Source organism: Zeugodacus cucurbitae, chromosome 2, assembly GCF_028554725.1.
Source record: "Zeugodacus cucurbitae isolate PBARC_wt_2022May chromosome 2, idZeuCucr1.2, whole genome shotgun sequence".
NCBI classification, from domain to species: Eukaryota; Metazoa; Arthropoda; class Insecta; order Diptera; family Tephritidae; genus Zeugodacus; species Zeugodacus cucurbitae.
Genome location: NC_071667.1, coordinates 26,297,021 through 26,317,684, shown reverse-complemented (window position 1 = coordinate 26,317,684; position 20,664 = coordinate 26,297,021). Strand labels below are relative to the sequence as shown.

The window sequence follows — 20,664 nt, the reverse complement described above, 5'->3', positions numbered from 1 at the left end:
GTTCATTAATCACAATAGTTAGGTTAATTCCAAAATAATAGTTCGCAATAGCGAAGAATTTTATTTTGACCGATGAGAATGTAAACAAACCAAAATTATAATTTCTGGTAGATGTGCAAAATGGCAAATAAAAGCATTATCGATCTATATTTTGGCCATCACTTAAGGATACACAAAATACTGCTTAGTGTAGCCAATCACTTGTACTCGCGTTGCCAACTCCTTAAGATGAAACGGATATTTGTTAATCAACTTGACAAATGCATAACTGGTGCGAATATAAAAGATTTTTTAAAATCAAAATTTGCTATTGTCGGTGGTATTAGCTAAACAATTATTTCAAATGTAATAATAACAATAACAAAATGTTATTACCGTTTATATTTCCTATGAAAATATTTCAAATTTCACCATATCATATATAAGGTTTCAATTTCCCCATTTTGCGGTTGTTGTATAAACTGTATATACTACAATAGACTAACATGCATTTAATTTTTATATTAGTATACTAAAGTTCACATACATATATATTACGCGTATATTTTATTTCACCGCATTTACATTTTACAGCAATTTCAAAGGCTCGTGACTCACGTGCATGTTGTCAACTTAATATTATGTTAATTAGTATCTATTTGAACGATTTTCTTATTACTAAAAAAATCACCGTTGAAAAATCAACAAATTGTATTTTATTTTATTGTACAACTCAGTATTATTATAACTGACATCGCCGTGAATGGAGTGTTAAACAGAAAATCGAATATTAAAAAATATACTGAAGATATGTGTTATTAAACTTTTTTTTTTATTTCATTCCGGTACAAATTTAACCAAAAAATTAGTGTAGTGTTTATATTAAAAAAGTGGATTTGAAATATGAATGTGATACGTTTCGTGGAAAAATCATGAAATTCATGCAACAAATTATTTTTCACATAAAGATACAATTTTATAACAAAAGCACAATGTTAAAGGAATCAGAACCTTGCAGCTACATTACAATTGGGTGCCAAATCGGCAAGGTAAGCTAAGTTTTTTTTTTTTATTATTAAGTAATTTAGAAAATTTTTAGTTATTGAGAGGAGTAAATGTATTTCGCAAGGACAAAAAACAAAAATAGAAGTGTGACAATTCAGAAAGTAATAAAGCAGAAATACATAAATGCTGATAAGAAAATGATTTTGCATTTCGGAGTGTATGACTGACTTTACACAGGGAAACTTTTGTGTCCGCAACTTTTAGGGGACGAGAAAATGTTATGAGCGCCAAGCTGCTCGTTTCAGCCTTTGATGCGGCTCTTTCTTCACAATACTCCATAACTCATTCGTATTTAATGGATTATCTTCTCTTTCACTTAGATTAAGGTCAGATGATTGAGCCGGGTAGCCTATAGCCTTAAATCCATGTGAAGTAAACCCATTTTTGCCAACTTGCTAGCATTGTTAGGGTAGTTGTCATGTTTATAGACCCTTTTCTGCGGGATTTTCGATTCGGCATTCCTTTGTCGGCACAATTAGCACAATTATTTCATCGTACATTTTAGCATCCATGTGTTTTTTATCCAATGTAACGGACCTATACCGTAGTAAAATAAGCACCTCAATGTTTAATAGTCTGGGAAACAAATCTAGGATAAAGCTTAGCTTTTTTGGCCCTCGAACATACTGTTGCTGTTCTTGGGAACAAAATAAAACAATTTTCGTTACGCCGGACTACAATATTTTGCGAATTTTTTCGACAGTCCAATGCAGGTGCTCTTCTGCAATTTTAACTAGAGCCTACACATGTTAAAACATCTTGGGCTCCTGTCGAAAAATGTTAGCTGTTTTTAACTATTTTCTTATTGTGGACGCAATAACTCTAAGATTTAACCAGTATTAAGTTTTTTTTGTATAAATTCGCTTTTCTAGAGACAAACCCACCGCAGTCCCCAACCGTGGCCCAGAAAAAGCACCATTTCGTCCCCTTGTTGCAGGAATAGGTTTCCATTTGCATTCTGATGCGTTTACATCAGACTAAGTCTTCAATAAACTTGTAATATTTTCCTTCCGGCAAAATTTTTTAATGACATTTCGTTCTTCCCCCCATTTTTGTAAAAGAAATGTGTTATGAAATTTAAAGAGCGATGTATTCACTAAAGATCTATAGTATCAATTGACTTCAATTTAAATATTCGCATTTCAATCAAATTATTTAACAATATACCATCTCGCTTGCACTGTTATTTTTAATCACAGCAAAAAACAACTACGTTGCACAAAAAATAACGGTACCACATCTGTATGATAGCTATATCAAATATCAATTTAAACACAGATTCCCAATATTTAGGCTTGTATAGAAAAAATTAGATTGCGAGAAGTTTTGAAGTGTATAATTCACTTATTTAAATTTTCATAAACCACTGCTAATATTTCCAACACAGTTGTATGTAGATATAACTAATATAACCTCTTCTTCTTGACTGGCGTTTTTATTCGCTGGACTATGTCTATGTCGTCGAACAACACATACAGCTCATCATTCCATCTTCTGCGGCATTCGCCGTTGCCAATGTTCTGAGGACCATAAATCTTGCGCAAAATTTTCCTCTCGAAAACTCCTAGTGCTGTCTCATCGGATGTTGACACCGTCCACGCTTCTGCACCATAAAGTAGGACGGGAATGATGAGGGACTTGAAGAGTTTAGTTTTTGTTCGTCGAGAGAGCACTTCCACAATTCAATTGCCTACAACTTCAAAGTTATGACTGTCAACAGGGACGTGTGAGTCAAGACGCGAATGCGCTGACTGTTTGTTTGATGACAGGAGATATTTCGTCTTGTCCTCGTTAACCACCAGACCCATTCGTTTCGCTTCCTTATCCAGGCGGGAAAAAGCAGAACTAACGGCGCGGGTGTTGTTTCCAATGACATCGATATCATCGGCGCACGCCAGTAGCTGTACACATTTGTAAAAAATTGTACCTTCTATGTTTAGCTCTGCGGCTCGAACTATTTTTTCCAGCATCAGGTTAAAGAAGTCACACGAAAGCAAGTCACCTTGTCTGAAACCTCGTTTGGTATCGAACGGCTCGGAGAAGTCCTTCCCGATCCTGACGGAGCTTTTGGTGTTGCTCAACGTCAGCTTACATAGCCGTATTAGTTTTGCCGGGATACCAAATTCAGACATCGCTGCATAAATGCAGCTCCTTTTCGTGCTGTCGAAAGCAGCTTTAAAGTCGACAAATAGATGGTGTGTGTCGATCCTCTTTTCACGGGTCTTCTCCAAGATTTGGCGCATGGTGAATATCTGGTCAGTTGTTGATTTTCCCGTTCTAAAGCCACACTGATAAGGTCCAATCAGTTTGTTGACGGTGGGCTTTAGTCTTTCACACAGTATACTCGATAGAACCGTATAAGCGATGTTAAGGAGGCTTATCCCACGATAGTTGGCGCAGATTGTGGGGTCTCCCTTTTTGTGGATTGGGCAGAGTACACTAAGATTCCAATCGTAGCGCATGCTTTCTTCCGACCATATTCCGCAAAGAAGCTGATGCATGCACCTTATCAGCTCTTCGCCGCCGTATTTGAATAGCTCGGCCGGCAATCCATCGGCCCCCCCGCCTTGTTGTTCTTCAAGCGGGTAAATGCTATTATAATTTCTTCACGGTCGGGCAATGGAACATCTGTTCCATCGTCGTCGATTGGGGAATCGGGTTCGCCATCTCCTGGTGTTGTACTTTCTCTCCACAAACACAGTATACTCTGGTCATCAACAACTATGACCTCTGGGGGTCATACAGAAGTGTGCTCCGGTCTTGAAACCTTCAGTTAGTCGCCGGATCTTTTCGTAAAATTTTCGAGTATTACCCCTGTCTGCCAGCTTGTCAAGCTCTTCATACTCACGCATTTCGACCTCTTTCTTTTTTTGTCTGCAAGTGCGTCTAGCTTCTCTCTTCAGCTCTCGGTATCTTTCCCATCCCGCTCTTGTTGCGGTCGACATTGCGAGGTAGGCAGTCAGTTTTCTCTCCACTGCGAGACGACAATCCTCATCATACCAGCTGTTTTTTGACTTTTACGAAAGCCAATGGGTTTGGTTGCAGCTGTACCTAAGGAGTTGGATATGCTGTCCCTCAGCTCCCTTATACCGAGATGCTGATGAGTGCTTTCAGAGAACAAGAGTGCAAGTCGAGTAGAAAATCGTTCGGCTTTCGGTTGTAATTGCAGCTTCTCGATGTCGAACCTTCCTTGTGTTTGTTGACGTGTGCGCTTTTCTACACATAGGCGGGTGCATATCCTAGCTGCTTTATGATAGTGGTCCGAGTCGATGTTGGGACCACTAAGCGTACGCACATCAAAAACACTGGAGACATGTCGTCCATCTATCACAACATGATCGATCTGGTTGCGAGTGATTCGTTCCGGGGACAGCCAAGTAGCTTGATGGATTTTCTTATGCTGGAATCTAGTACTACATACTAACTGTTATAACACATAATAGAAAACTAGATATGAGGATAGAGATTATTTAATTAAAAAATTGTGTGCCGCGTAAATAAAGCGTATGAGAGTTCTCGTGAATAATGAGCAAAAATAGTTCACTCTGAAAATTGTATACAAAAATAAGACTTTTTGACATTAGTGTATAACATACACAACTCTGTGATAATTTAAGTCGGCAACACTGTTTTACAACATTTTTATTATTTGCAAATCTTTTTCTTTGATTTATCCTAACTTTGTTTTTTTTGCCTTTTAAATTAATTTGAAAAAAAAAATATGAATTTATGTATTAAATAGAAACATATTTTGCATTTACAAATTATAAAGTATTATCGAAAAATCTGTTATTAATAATATTTAGGTTACAGCTGGTTTAGTCGAAGCTAACAGCACGATCTTTTTGACGGGTAAAGTTTTTTAAATGGTTTGATTTATTAAGACGCATTTACATACATATGTATGTATAAATGTTCGAATTTATATATACATATGTATATATAAAAAAACGAGACTACATTTCCATACCACTTAGAACTAGTACGAATTTATTTATTATCTGTCAATAATTTGTGCGATATACATATGTATGTAAATTACTTAATTCGTAAGAAGGCAATTCAGTTGTCACATTAAATAAATAAATTTGCATTAATGTTTAGCGATCAATTTGATCGTGCGAGTTCAAGCTACTGTATCTCAATAACACAAATCGATAAATAAATTACTGATATACTCGTACACTTTGTAAGGAAGTACTGCCAATTGCAGAACTGGACGGAAGGAAGCGATCTCAGTACCAGAGATGGTCCATTCGCTTTTTCATATGCATACATATATATATGAATAAATATTTTTTACACTTGAAGATATTTTACGAAAACACTATTTATTTGGATGTATTTAATTCGGTTCACAACAATTGAACAGAAAAGAAAATTTGAAAAAAAAAAAATAGAAAACTTGTAAAGTAGCCTTTTTTACTTTAGGGTTGGATGAAATGGTGATCTAAAATTGTATGATATACCAATTATGTCAAAATTTCTGCAGATGCTTGTGTTAACTTCTCTCGGGTTAGTGGCCTATTCTCGGATATCTCATTCTCCAGTTCTCAGCCAAATCTCATTGAGAATTGATTAAGTTATGAACCCGAATTTCATTTTGCTTGATCTCGATAGGATACACGTTAATTAGGCGTTTAAAATGATAGCCAAATAAAGTCATAGATACGCACTACAAATTTCTTGTCTGTCTCAGGATTAGTTGAAAACTAGAGTCCATACTCAAGAAAAATATAATACAAAACTCTTGTAGAAGAAAACGCGTTCAAGCGAAATTTAATACTTTTAATAATATCATCCATACTTTTTCGAAACTTTTATTTTATTTATTTAATTTAATATACCATTGTAGTGGAACCAGACGTGTATTAAAGTCAATTACTTTTTCAAGGGGTGACTGAGAGCACTGCGGCGGGTTAGATCGAGACCGGCACCGCTTACTAATGCAAGAGTTATGCTAGCTCGAATTACTGCAGGGATATGCATGCCACCTGTTATTTGCTCACTATTGAAAATAAATTACTTGAAGCTTCTGGATTGGTTTGGGATTGGTTTGAGAAAAAGTGTAACAATAACTATTTTGTAGTTAGTTAATAAGTATGTACGTATGTATGGCGGATAGTTTATCACAACATGTACAGTTTTAATGGATATTAATATTCAATAGATCTAATATAATGTGCGTTCAGGGGATTAGAATTTGAGTTTTTCAGTTTCCGGTTAATATTATATTAAGAAAGGATTTTTCAAAGGAAAGGAAAGGAAAGAGTTAGCAAAACAATAAATCAAAAACCGAAGAAAAATTTAAGTAGTAAATTTAGTGAACCTTCTGAGAACTATAGAAGCAATTCATTATAGTATATATACATAAACGTCGATTTTTATACTCTCGCAACAAAGTTGCTAAAGAGAGTATTATAGTTTTGTTCACTAAACGAGTTAGATATAGGGTTATATATATCAAAATGATCAGGGTGGCGAGTAAAGTTCAAATCCGGATGTCTGTCTGTCCGTCCGTCCGTGCAAGCTGTTCATGAAACTTGGTACACGTATTTCTTGGCACCATAAGAAGGTTAAGTTAGAAAATGATCGTAATTGGACAACTGCCACGCCCACAAAATGGCGATAACCGAAAACATATAAAGAGCTATAACTAAACCATACATTAAGCTATTGAAGTAAAATTTGGTATGAGGGATCGCTCTATGAAGGGGCATATGTGAATGTAATTTTTTTTGGGAAGTGGGCGTGGCCCCGCCCCTTAGTATGTTTTTTGTACATATCTTGTAAACTACTAAAACTATAGCAAGGAACGCTTTTCAGAATCGTTTCTTTTAGGTTCTACCTTATGCAGTCCAAAAATCCGCCCACTTATAGATCAAAAACCATATCTCCGACCAATTTCAATGAAATTCTGTTCATAATATCTTCCTAGCTTCCCAATGATATGCTGTGAAAATAATCCAAATCGGTTCACAACCACGCCTACTTCCCATATACCAGAACTTAGAAGTCGATTTGAATCGTTTACTATACCATATATAAAGTAAGTCAGATATTTTGAAGAAATTTAGAGGGAATATGTTTCTTCTAATAATATGTCTTCTTAATGGTTTTAAGAAAGCCTGTATAAAATATTTTTCCATTGGTGTCATTTTACTCTTGGCTATACATTAACCTGTGACATGAATACGGACATTATCTCCCTAATATAGTTCTAAACCATCACTGTGGTCTGAATAAATTAAGTATAAATAAAAATAAAAAAGTTGCTGAAAATGTGTTATACATATATGTATGTATGTATAGCCTGTCAATGTAAATAAAAACATACCTTTTACTTAGTATTTCTATGCACAGATAATTCCCGAAGATGCATGGTAACGTAACAAAGTAACAAAGGCACGTAAACACCATTTTTGTAGATTATAAAAATATATGCAAAATTAATTATGATTTTTCAACGCGCCCATCGACAATTTGTCGCCAATTGTTGCTTTCACAAGCGCATATTTGTCGCAAAATATTGTTGGTGTTAATTTTTAAAGTTTCTTATGCAAATATTCGCGTATGGAAATTTTATTTATTTACTTTATGTATAGGAAATTAACACCAATAACTTTGATTAAGGTTCTAATCGGTTTACTTGCACGGAAACAGCCATAATTTTCATAATTGCAATATATCAGTGTAAATAATACAATCATATTAATTTATTTGGAATTTGCACCTTGTCTGTATAATTGTTGCTATTTGCTTAATTTTATATTTGCAAAGGTAGTTACAGGTTGATCGAAACATCTGATGACCTTCTGTGATAACTCTTAATTCGAAGGCTTCACATTTCCTACCAAAGAGCTTGGTACACTGCTACGAATTACATAGTACATAAGATGGTCGCCATTGGTTTGAAGTATTACATACCATATATCAACATGAGACTGATAGGTTGTAGCAGCCTGCTGCTTTCCACTGCTCATACTACTTCAAAAAAGTAAAATTTTCTCGACATTTGTAAAAAGCTGACTCATCGCGATATTATAATTCCGTCAGGTCATTGGATTATTATATAAGGCTTGATACCAGTAGTTTCATATTAATCTTTTGTTTAAAATGGTAATACTAATTGCTTATACCTTAAAATATCTATATGTCCAAATCTCTTCCGATATTCTTATAAACTGTGGGACTAATTCCTTTTAAGACAGTTATACAGACCAACAAGTGAAGAGACTGACATTTTCTTTCCCATAATTTTAATATAAATTTTCTTGACACTATTTCTTCTTCTTCTGGTATTTACAAACCAGTGATTAAAAATAATCTATTCCCGAAGTGTTATACACTTTAATCTACAGTTTTTACCATATCAGAAGTGGTCAATTGATATGTATGTACTTACTACAAAGACCCATACTTAAGATCCCCTACAAACTCAGTGCTCTTTTCGTGGTTCTCACCTTTCTTTTAATTGTTAAGTCTCCAATAGAGCGTGCATACGCACTTTCATTGGATGCGTCAACAAACATGCTGCAGACACCTTCCAAGCTCTCACTTGGAAACACGTTTTTGTATGCTTAATTGACTGAGATTAAGAAGCAGTTATGATTAAAAAAAAAACAAAAAACGCGTGTGATTATTATGCACAATGCGTTCCTGCAACCCTTCGTTAATGTCACAAACACAGTCACGCGTCGGCTGATCGTTAAGCAAAAATATTGATGCGAGTAAACAGTATTTCACAATAACCGGTGAACCGATTGAGCAAACATTGACGACAACGCGCTTAGCGACATTGCCACCTTGCGTTGTCTATAGGGCCTGTCGGTATAGGAAAGTCGGCAGTGCGAATAAGTAGCCGTGGCGCCGCCCCACCCACATCTCACTTGCCGCTTGTTTTGATTTGCTCAAAAATAGTGTTGTTGTTGCATTATATATATTCGTTCGATCGTCGGCAGCTGAAGTTGAATTTTTTGAATGTTTATTTTGTGCTTTTTTTTGTTTTTGTTTTTGGCTGTTTTTTTGCAATACGACAATGGTTGTTGTGATTTTATTATTATTGTTGTTAACTTCGTTATTATGTACACACTCGTCTCTCGCCGGAGTACCGTGTAATTGGTGTTTATGTTGTTGTTGTTATTGCCTGTGCTGTTGCCTGAACTTGGCAGATGTGCGCGTATGAAACTGTGAAGGAAGCCATTTCCAGCTTTCCAATTTAGTTTGCATTTTAAGCTTAAGTTAATCGCCTCGTTACGAGTTTGAAGCGTTGTAAGCCAAAAGGTAATGCGTGAAAGACCCGCCGGCGAATTGTAATTTCGTGAAAGATTGAGTGAAAAAAAATAACAAGAACAACAACAAATTTGATCAGTGAATCATTGAATTTATGTCCTTTTAAGGACAAAGGAATGTTAAACTAGATTGCTGTGGTGAATTTTAAAGTGTTTGCTGCCAAAAACTACACAAATATCTCGAAAGTTTAGGTGAGTGAATTATATTAAACAGACAGGATATGTATTATTAGTGTGAGAATGGAGATTGTTTTTAGAAGTTTGTAGTTAAAAATAATAATTTCTGTTCAATGAAATTCAGATATTAAAGAGAGAGATTTTGTCGAGAGATATATGTATGTATAGATGTTATTTGATAACAAAAGTTTGTGGGAATTTCACAGACATTGTTAGAAAATAGTTACGTAAAGTTTATAACAAATAAATAAAAATTTAAATGGCCAAATTATAGAAAAATTAAAATTTACAATTAAATTAACTATCACAAACGTGGAAATAAAACATATATCTTAATTGTTACTCAAGTTATCACTTACAGGGCGATATAGATCTTGATCATTTTGATTTATTATATATAATTTCATATTTACCTTTATTAGTTCCGGTTGTTGCAAACAACCGTTAGGTGTACCAAATTATTATAATATATGCAACATGATCCGACAGTATAAAATATGTAATAGTTTTGAAAAATTAGCTTTCAGTTATTACAGTTATGTATTTAAAATATATATACTTAATACATGTAATACATAAAGCATGAAATCTCATGTCAATTGGCTCATAAATATAATTAAGCGGTTTTATCTCGAAACGTTCACGCTCATAATGAGACTACTTAACAATTCGAAATTAAAATGCTTTCTTTCCAGCAAAACGAATTAAATCTGATTTGTATTGTCATTATATTTCGTTCGCTCTTACTATCTATAAGTACTCTATTTAGTATAAATATATATTATAATATACAAGTAAGTACATAATATGAGATATCGCCCAAAAGATGTATATTTATTTGACTATTAAATAGTTTTATTTATGCGTTTTCTTATAAAAATAAAGCTACTAAGGAAATAATCATTTTTTTTATTATTTATCATATTACATTGTATCGAATCATTTTGTTATTGCTCTCACATATATTTGCCTTTTGTATTAAGAAAATACGACTCAGACATAGCGAGCATATAAACAGCAATTAAAAATTGGGTTTGGGAAATGGATGAATAATAGTCTCATTAAACAATTAAAAACACTTCCTAATTCGACCAAGTTTCCTACAGTCCACTCTATTTAGCGCAAGTGATAAATAATTTAGCTCACACATATTTAAGAAGTTAACCAACCAACCAAATCAAACCAATCTTCGTATCCACATTTTTTTCAAGAGGACTTTTACAGCCAGCGGTGATTCGGAAATCGCACTATCTGAAACAAAATCAAAAGAAGGGATCTTAAAAATCGTTTTTTTAATTTCTCAAAACCGTAGATGGTGTCATTGAAAATAAGTGTGGATGACTTCAGTATGACAATACATGTTACGTAATTATCTCTTCCTTTCTTTTCCCCTGAATACTGAATTGAATTGAAAACCTGGAAATAATGAAGAAAGATTGGTAGTCTGTATATGGACATTTATTAATCTATAATACATACATACGTATTTTGGTATAGTATAGTAATTAAAAAGAGAGTTTCATAAATTGCGTGTATTCTGCATTTAGATCTTTTTTCATTTTATATTTAATACATCCTCTTTTATTTTATCTTCATGACTCAGATGTAATGTGATTTATTGTAATCGTCTGGTAAGATAATTATTATGTTTTGAAGTACCGGTATATTCAGTACCGGTAAAGAAACAATATATTTTTAAATTTATAACAGCTTTGTAGACAGTCTACCCCTTCAAAACTCACTGGATCCAAAACTTTGTTTTTATTTTCCATTTTTTGACTCAAATTTGGTTTGAAATACGCGAAAGAGGAAACATGTACGCAGAGTCCCTTGCAAATTCTGGTTATGCCTGCACTTGGCTGCATACAGACATACATACAATTGTGCATGAATCAAGATGGTTTGCTGAAAGCACAGCTTTCTTGCAGTCAAAGAGAAGACAAAAGCATGTAGTGATAAAATGATACCATTAAGGTGTCGATACTTTTACTTGGAAGATGTGTGAAGAAGAGATATCGAAGCCAACCGAGGATGGCACCTACTTACTCATACAGAAACATTTATTGATCGAAAAGAAATAAAATATGAATAAAACGCTAAAAAATATCTGTATATCTACATAAATAAAATATAAGCATGTATGTAAGTATGTGAATGCAAATAGTCGTTTCTTAATTTCTACGTTACCGAAATTCAGTTGATTCAAAGGGAATGATTAATACAGATTTTCATTATAATTTGTTAATATTCATATTCTTTCAAGAATACATCATTATCAAAAATTATTATTTATAAATTAATTTTTTTTTCAAAAATTAAAAGGAATTTGTTCAAGGCATCAAGACAGAGATTTCGAAATAATTACAATACAATAGAGTTCACTGTAATGAAAACAAATCCAACTATGCATAGAATAATTATTAATAGTTAAATAAAGTATATAATGGTAAACATGCTCTATGAGCATTGAAAGTCTGTAAGCCCACAGAATGACCCTGAATCACACCATCACTTCAAACAACGCTCTGTTTTGCTTTTACCTCTATTGCAATTCATTGCGTTTGCAGTTTATTGACAAGTGCCTAAATTGTTTAGGAACTTGTTCATAATTAGGCTGAACGCCTTCGAAGATAAATATGTAATTACAAATGCAGCGCCGCCGCTTGCGTGCTTAGACGAAAAATTCCCACAGTCGAATCCCGCGAAAAAAGTGTGCTAACTCAGCACTTTTGTCTGAGCGACTTAGTTAATCAATGTGCAATTAAGCGAGCAAATAAAAAGTGCAATTGTTTGCGCTTTGATGGATGTTGATTGAGATTTTATGCTAACCCAAACAGCTGATGGTTTTAATGAGAACCAAGTCAAAACGAGATTTCAGTTTCACAATTCCTACATTATTCTACAAACATAACCTGGCGACGAATTTGAACTCACGATCCTTCGAGTGATGGTATGACCTCAAACAACACGGTTACAGCACCGCCATTAGTTCTCAAGTGCAAAACGGGCCCCAGGTAAAATACAAAGTAATAAAAATTCGATAAATTCCTATATAATAATACCAAAAAAAAAAAATAAAGAATTTGATGAAATGGTAGGGGTGAAACAGTTAAAAACGGCAAATTTGAATTTTTATATCATTTACATAAATATTTTGGAAATTATATTGATACAAGTTAAGAGTAAGTTAGCTATAGCATAAGGCAAACTGATTTAAACATGAGTTCAATGAATTGTATTTAATGCTCCATTGATCTTGAACATTGGATTTCCTTACCTTTTACTAACTACAATGTGGTCGATAGGCAAAATAATGCGGATTCATCTAAACTTGTCTTGAGATCTTTAGAAGTTGCAATGCCACTACATTTCTTTATTCAATAGAAAAAGTCATTCATACTATTGTACATTATAACTATGCTGAATGACTTAAAGGTTAAAGAGAATATTCATTCATATTCATGGAAGTGGAGCATCCAGCGAACATAAAAGCAAAACAGATTACACAAAAACCTGTATTTAAATTACCTGTTTGTTTAAAGTTTACTGACATTATCGCCAACTATGTTTGTATGTATGTATGTATGTACAGTTAATGTCCATAAAATAAACATGAAACACGTGCTTTTATTTTCGCTCATTTCGATTTATTGTTTACTGTTTGGCGGGACTCAAATTCTCTGAAATATGTCAATATATTTGTCCTATATTTACCATTTGCTCGTGTGTTGGAATTATCTATATGTGTTAGTTTTTCGATTCATTCAATTAATGTTTGTATATACATATAACCGACTACAACAGTCGGGACTTACATCATACAATTCAGCAAATAAATGTCTTATGAGAAAATAATAACTTATAATATCATATGATACTAAATAGATTTGCATAAAAATCCGAAAAAATCCAGTTTTCAACTCTGTTTCGAAGATTCTACTCTAAAGTGTGAAAGCAAAACAATTTTCTATTTTCTCGCCACTCGATGCACAGAATATAATAACTTTGTTCACAGAACAGTAGTTTTTAACACCTTCCTTGCCATCATGAGCAAGTTTGATTTCAGCTGGGCGAAAACGGATCATTGCCATGCCCACAAAATGCCGTTAACAGAAAAGCTACAAAAGCTATAAAAAAAATTTATGCTATATTAATTCAAGCTAATTTTGAACAAAAACCAAACTCTACAAGTCTCTCATCATTCCCGTCCTACTTTACGGTGCAGAAGCGTGGACGATGTCAACATCCGATGAGACGGCACGGTTTTCGTTAGAAAGGTTTTGCGGAAGATTTATGGTCCCTTAAACATTGGCGAATGCCGCAGAAGATGGAATGATGAGCTGTATGTGTTGTTCGATGACATAGAAATAGTCCAGCGAATAAAAAGACGGCGGCTACGCTGGCTAGATCATGTTGTTCGAATGGATGAAAGTGCTCCAGCTCTGAAAGTATTCGATGCAATACCCGCTGGTGGAAGCCGAGGAAGAGGGAGACCTCCACTCCGATGGAAGGATCAGGTGGAGAGGGACTTGGCTTCGCTTGGTATAACCAATTGGCGCCAAACTGCCAGAAGCAGGGATACGTGGCGCGCTGTTGTGGACTCGGCTATAACCCCGTAAGCGGTGTCTACGCCAGTCAAGAAGAAGAAGAATTTGGGAAATATAATGGTGAAATATGCGCAAGCCACGCCCACCACAGTGACCAAACTCGCCTTCCACTAAATAAATACTATATTTATAAATAAATGTTGAGTCAGAAGCGTCTAATGTCAATATATATATGTATATTTTAATATATATATTTTTTATATTTATAAATAATAATTTATGCTGAAAATAAATACTTGTACATAGTTAATACCCTTACTTTACTTATATACATGTAAATGAGTGCCACGCTGGATTATTACGCAAACTCTGAGAAAAACCTGAGAGAATGCGATACTTTACATAATCCACTTTACATTACATAAGAAAAGTACGTCATACTTTTCTCATGTCAAAATAATTCAATATATGCGGTTTTACAACTGATTTTAGCAACTTTTAATTGACTAGGCTTGCGATTGATTAAGTGCCTGACAAACAGTCGAAGTGTGGTGTTTTCGAAATTTACCTGCAGTCAATAGGTATAATTATCCCAACATTAGCTATCCGATAGACACTCAAATGCGAGCAATTGCCTTTGTAAAGCCTTTAACAAGCTTTAATTCTCCAACGGAAGCTTATCACCCAGCAGCAGTCCGGTCAAAACTCTCGTCAGTGTACTCATTTATAAGGCTAGATTTATGGAATTTGAATGAAAACGTTTGTAATGTAAGGCGCAACAGCTCTGTTTGTTGTTTATTTTTATTGAATTAAATACAAATGCTCTGGGACACAAGAAGAAATTTGACGATATGCTGCTGTTATTATTATGTAGTAAAATTAATTATAGTATATACATCCATACACAATAGGATTTGTGCAAATCACACATTCATTGAACACGAGCACAACCCAAGCGGTTGCCAAGTGCATTCACATTTGCTGTTCACTTTTGGCAACAATGTGAACACCCCCTGCGGCCCACCCGGTTGGTAGCAGATAATCAGTCAGTTATGGTATATATGTGCATTAATTGGCTGAACCACAAGTGTACAACTGAACAACCACTATATTTCGTTGACGTTCGCGAAGTCGATATGGCGAAGGGAAGATTTTCTTAGCGGTGCTGTTTGGGGCCCAGTTTGTTTGGGTTTAGGCGGCGAACTTGAACTTGATTTAAAATGTAAATGGTCGCGCGGTAAATGCATGGCTGCCAACAAATTGGCGAGACTAGCAAGAATGCGTCCGCGAATTGCGGTTACAGCCGAAGAAAAATTTAATTGTATGAGAAGAAATTTTGTTTGCAGCAAAATTAATGTGGAGAATTGAAAGAACAGAGGTAGGAACTTAAGAATCACTGTGAAAGTAGTTGTTTAAGACCCTTAAAAATGTTAAGTTCTTCAGATCTTCTACTAATATTATAAAGTTGGATGTGCTTGCCTCCTAAAACTTTATATATGCAAGTTCTCGGACCCTATTTTTAGGTAATTGAAGTCCTGTATTTGAGGCTCCTAGTATATTTATACCCTGAAAAGGGTATATTAAGTTTGTCACGAAGTTTGTAACACCCAGAAGGAAGCGTCGGAGGCCCTATAAAGTATATATATAAATGATCAGTATGTTGAATTGAGTCGATTTAGCCATGTCCGTCTGTCTGTCCGTCCTTCCGTCTGTCTGTATATTTACGAACTAGTCCTTCAGTTTTTAAGATAACGTTTTGAAATTTTGCATATTTTATTTTCTCTTCAAGAAGCTGCTCATTTGTCCATACAAACTGAACGATCGGAATCAAGGGCTTGTATGAAAAACTTCCGCATATTACTACATATCTTCACGAAATTATTTGTGTGAGTTATTGCTCATAGAAATAATTTAATCTCCGAAAAAATTGTTCAGATCGGTTCACTATAGCATGAAAATAGTATAATATGAAAAATTTTCGCATTTGACGTGGTATCTTCACGAAATTTGACATGGATTACTGCTTCAGGTAATAATATAATCTCCGAAGAAATTGTTCAGTTCGGTTAACTATATAACCTTAATGTTTCTAGCAAACAACTCGGCTAAAAAGAATTAGTAAAATGTTTTCTTTTTTTTACTTACTTTTTCTTACGTCTTTAGATTTGCTTAAACACATAGTTACCAAAAGAAATGGACCTGTGAAGGGTATATTAGCTTCGGTACAGCCGAAGTTAACGTTTTTTCTTGTTTTACATAATACTACACATACTTGTATATGTATTCATATGTATATTTTACGTCAAACAATTTGTAGAAAATAAATCTAAAAGTAGCGCTGGCTGTACTAACATCTTTTTTTGTGGGCCAGCCCATTGTTTAACCGCCAAAAGTTTATTGTGTTGTATATTTTGATGTCGCTTCTTTTTATTTGACTTATTTATTTATGTTTATTTTTTATTTCGCATGTTTCTTTCACATACAAAATCGCATTGCGAAAATGCAATGAAAAAGAATAGGAAGTGCAATGGCAAACTGTTTCCCTTTTAGTGTTCGCGGGTACTTTGTACGACAACCATTTGGTTAAACCTTAGCCCATTTTAGTGGCTCGTGATCGGTACTGGTTTGCCCTTTGTTCGAATGCATATGTACATATTATGAAACCTTTACAATTTCGATAACTATTGTATTAAAATGCGTGCGCTGGAGTGTATAACATAATTAAAACAAAAAATTAATAAAATCCAAAATATTTAGTAAAATTTTCGTAAACAGAAATAAAAGTTAAAATCAGCTATTAAAATTAAAATAAATAAAAAATATTAATAATTTGAAATGAGTTTTATACATCCGGATGTAAATATGGTTACAAGGCCAAATGCATCGGCCATTACTGATTACAATGGCAATGCAGCGAACGCTGTTGGGACGCCACGCAATAATGATGACGGCGAAAGCTACAGCGACGCCAGCGCTAGGGAAGCTGCTGATCCATTCGATAATATGCCGAAGCGTAAATCCGAAAAAATCGAAATTAAAATTGTGCTCGTTAAATTGCAGGTGACTTCCCAATTACTATATACAATGCATTATTCAATTTGTATTAAATTTTTATTGCAAGTGTAATGCACTTGTCTATAAATGTTTACTATTTATAGATTTTTGGGATGCCTGCACATATATTTTTATGAATAATTGAATTTTTGGTATATTCTTAGGTTTTTTTATGTATATACATATGTATTTAAGTTAAGTCGCCGCCATGCTGTCTAGGGTAGAATTTGAAATGGAATATATGTATATAGTGCAATTAAAATAGTTTTTTAGGTATTTTTATATACAGTATATGCATGGCTTAATGTCAATTGTTTCCCTTCAGTTCAATTTTATAATTTAATAATTTAATTGCTTCTAATTGTACATATGTGAGCTGGTCTACGAAAAGGGAGCTAACGTGCGAAAACTAGTTTTCTGGGAAACAGCTGTTAAAAATAAACAACTCGTTTTGTCAGTTTCTCGTTATCTCATTAATTTTTTGACACCTAAGCCCCCTTTCCGTAGACCAGGTCACATATATTGATTTGGGATTAGAGGCAACTTTTTATAAATACAATTGAAAATTATTAATTAAAAGTTCTTGAACCACTACCATGTTCAGAGAGATTTCTCTAATTATTCTGTTCGATTAATATCAATTGACCTTAAAGTGAAATAGTCCCTATCCAGTCAAATGAAACGTGTTTAAGATCATCAGGGAAATGAGAAAATTATATTTGCCAAAAGATTATAAATAACGCAATAAATCTTGTTGAGTTTTTATTTTTATTTTTCAATATAGTAGATACAATTTGAAATAGAAATATCGTAGGAAAAGTTGAATAGCTAAAATTGCTTTCATAGTAAATAATTAGAATGTAGGTTCATTATTTTTGAGCAACATTAAAAACATACACGTTAACTGTGTATAAAGAGTGTTAAAAAATTAAAGAGTAGACGGACGGAATTATCATTTAGAATTCATTATCTCGAAATGCCGTGCTTTCTTTATTATCCACTTTTTACTTGACTTAAAGAATTCAGTCCTGTTTATAGCAAAACGGGGAGTCCTATAATGGATCCGTCGTTATATAATGTACCACTTATCCTCTTACAAATATAAATATTTGTAATGAAAAACAAGTAAGTACTCTCGCAATTTATTTATTTAACTTTATTTATATTATATAATACACAATTTGATCCACATATTCGTCATATATACATATTGTATAAAGTCCATTGAAAGTTGGAAACCCTAATATTAGGTTAGAAGCACCGAGGTCCTCATGTTCGATTAATGGGGCCTTGAAAACCTATGGTCCGATTTCGGCGATTTTTTGAATGGGGCTGCCACACTATAAAGGTAGTATTTGTGCAAAGTTCTGCATGGATATCTTCACTAGTGCTTACTTTATAAATTGTAAAGTTAACGATTCAGATCGTCTTCAAAGTTCTGGTATATAGGAAGTAGGCGTGGTTGTGAAGCGATTTGGCCTATTTTCACAACATATCATTGGGATGTAAGGAAACTATTACAAACCAAGTTTCATTGAAATCATTGAAATTTTCAACCTAACCTTTGTATGGGAGGTGGGCGTGGTTATTATCCGATTTCAACTAATTTCATGGTGTGTGGTAGGGTACGTAAGAGAACTGACAGCAGAAAGTTTGGTTTATATAGCTTTATTGGTTTGCCAGATATATACAAATAACCGATTTGGGGGCGGGGCCACGCCCACTTTCCCAAAAAATTACATCCAAATATGCCCCTTCCTAGTGCGATCCTCTGTTCCAAATTTTACTTTTATAACTTTATTTATGGCTTAGTTATGACACTTTTTGTGTTTTCAGTTTTCGCCATTTTGTGGGCGTGGCAGTGGTTTAATTTTGTCCATTTTCGAAAGCAACCCTTTCACGGTCCCAAGGAACGTGTGTTCCAAGTTTCATCAAGATATCTTAATTTTTACTCAAGTTATCCGTTGCACGGACGGACGGATGGACGGATGGACGGACGGGCGGACGGACGGACGGACGACGGACAGACAGACATTCGGATTTTGACTCGTCTCGTCACCCTGATCATTTTGATATATATAACCCTATATCTAACTCGTTTAGTTTTATGACTTACAACCAACCGTTATGTGAACAAAACTATAATACTCTCTTAGCAACTTTTGTTGCGAGAGTATAATAATATTTGGTAATTATTTAACCTCAAATTTGAAATTTCAAATCTTTTCTATAATTATATTTTGATGAAGTTGGATATTTACACCTTTCGTTTATGTTGGTTTCAAATTTTTATCGGAATTTACGCTATATTTGTAACTATAGTTGAAAGCGAATATTATTTACGCTTTAAATTTGTCTCAAGTCCAACAAAGTATTGTGTATAAATTTATAATTTCTATTGAGTTGAGAAACAGAGGACTGACTAACAACACTCTCATTTTCAGTGGAACGTGAATACTTAAGAAGCAAGAAAATGTTGTATACATATATATTATATATTATATGATACAAACATTCTCATGTTTTCAAACATTTACATACATTCAAATATATAAATAACAATTATTATAAAAATAATAAAACAGAAAATTGCATATTTAAATATGCCGGCATATGCATGTACATGTGTATGTATTTGGTTTCCTGAACTTGCCCTGAATTCGTAAACTTATTTTTTAATTTCTCTTTGTTTGCAAATATATTGAGTAAATTTTATTATGAGAAATATAAAATATTATATAAGTAGAAATAAATTTGTATAGTAGTACATATATACATGTGATATTAATGTATATTATAATTATTTATTAAAATAATACATATGTAGGTGTAGCTGTAAAATCAACATAAAATTTAATAGTCAATAAAAAAAACTTGTGTAAGGCAAATACGACTAACGACTTTCCATTCAGCTGCATTCTTTAACACTATGTGAATAAATAGTGATGGCCAGACTAATAGTGTTGTTAGATGAGTACATTTAAGAGATTATATGAAAAGATTATTGAATTTTAAAAGACACAAAATGAATGTCATACTATCTGCCACTCTTTGTGATACAAGTGTTTTAACATGTCTAGCTTGATTTATTAGATAACCATTATTTAGTGCCAGCTGTGATTGTCATATCGAACCAACTACCACTCCGAAGTGATTGAATTCGATGCTTTTTAATTACTAATATTGGGAAAAAATTTCCCAGCTGATCTAAAAAATGCTAAAGTGGGTATATTTTTTACAAAAAGATTATCGAAATCTGTTGAAGCGTCCTTTTTAGGTGAATTGGTCTGGATCCATTTTCATACGATCCACTCAAATATTATTTGATTACCATCCGGTTTACCACCTTTCAGAGTTTTCATAGTATTTACGAAGTCTTTTCCTCCGTTCTTCGATTTTTGGTATGGTAGATTTATATATATATACAACACCAAAAGCTCCGTCAGGATCGGGAAGGACCTCTCCGAGCCGTTCGATACCAAACGAGGTTTCAGACAAGGTGACTCGCTATCGTGTGACTTCTTTAACCTGATTCTGGAAAAAATAGTTCG

The 20,664-nt window shown here is 33.9% G+C and overlaps 1 protein-coding gene across 2 annotated transcripts in view; it reads left to right on the top strand.

Moving 5' to 3' along the window:
* The first annotated feature begins 749 nt into the window (after window positions 1–749).
* Window positions 750–20,664, top strand: part of LOC105213099 (solute carrier family 22 member 3) — a 71,598-nt gene continuing 51,683 nt past the window's right edge. The window contains exon 1 of one of the 2 annotated variants that reach the window (XM_011185658.3): window positions 750–1,028. In XM_011185658.3, coding sequence (XP_011183960.3) covers window positions 912–1,028 — 117 coding nt within the window. In that variant the 5' untranslated portion in view covers window positions 750–911. Of the gene's footprint in view, window positions 1,029–16,604; window positions 17,120–20,664 lie in introns of those variants that run through there. The other variant, XM_011185657.3, reaches the window with a different exon arrangement.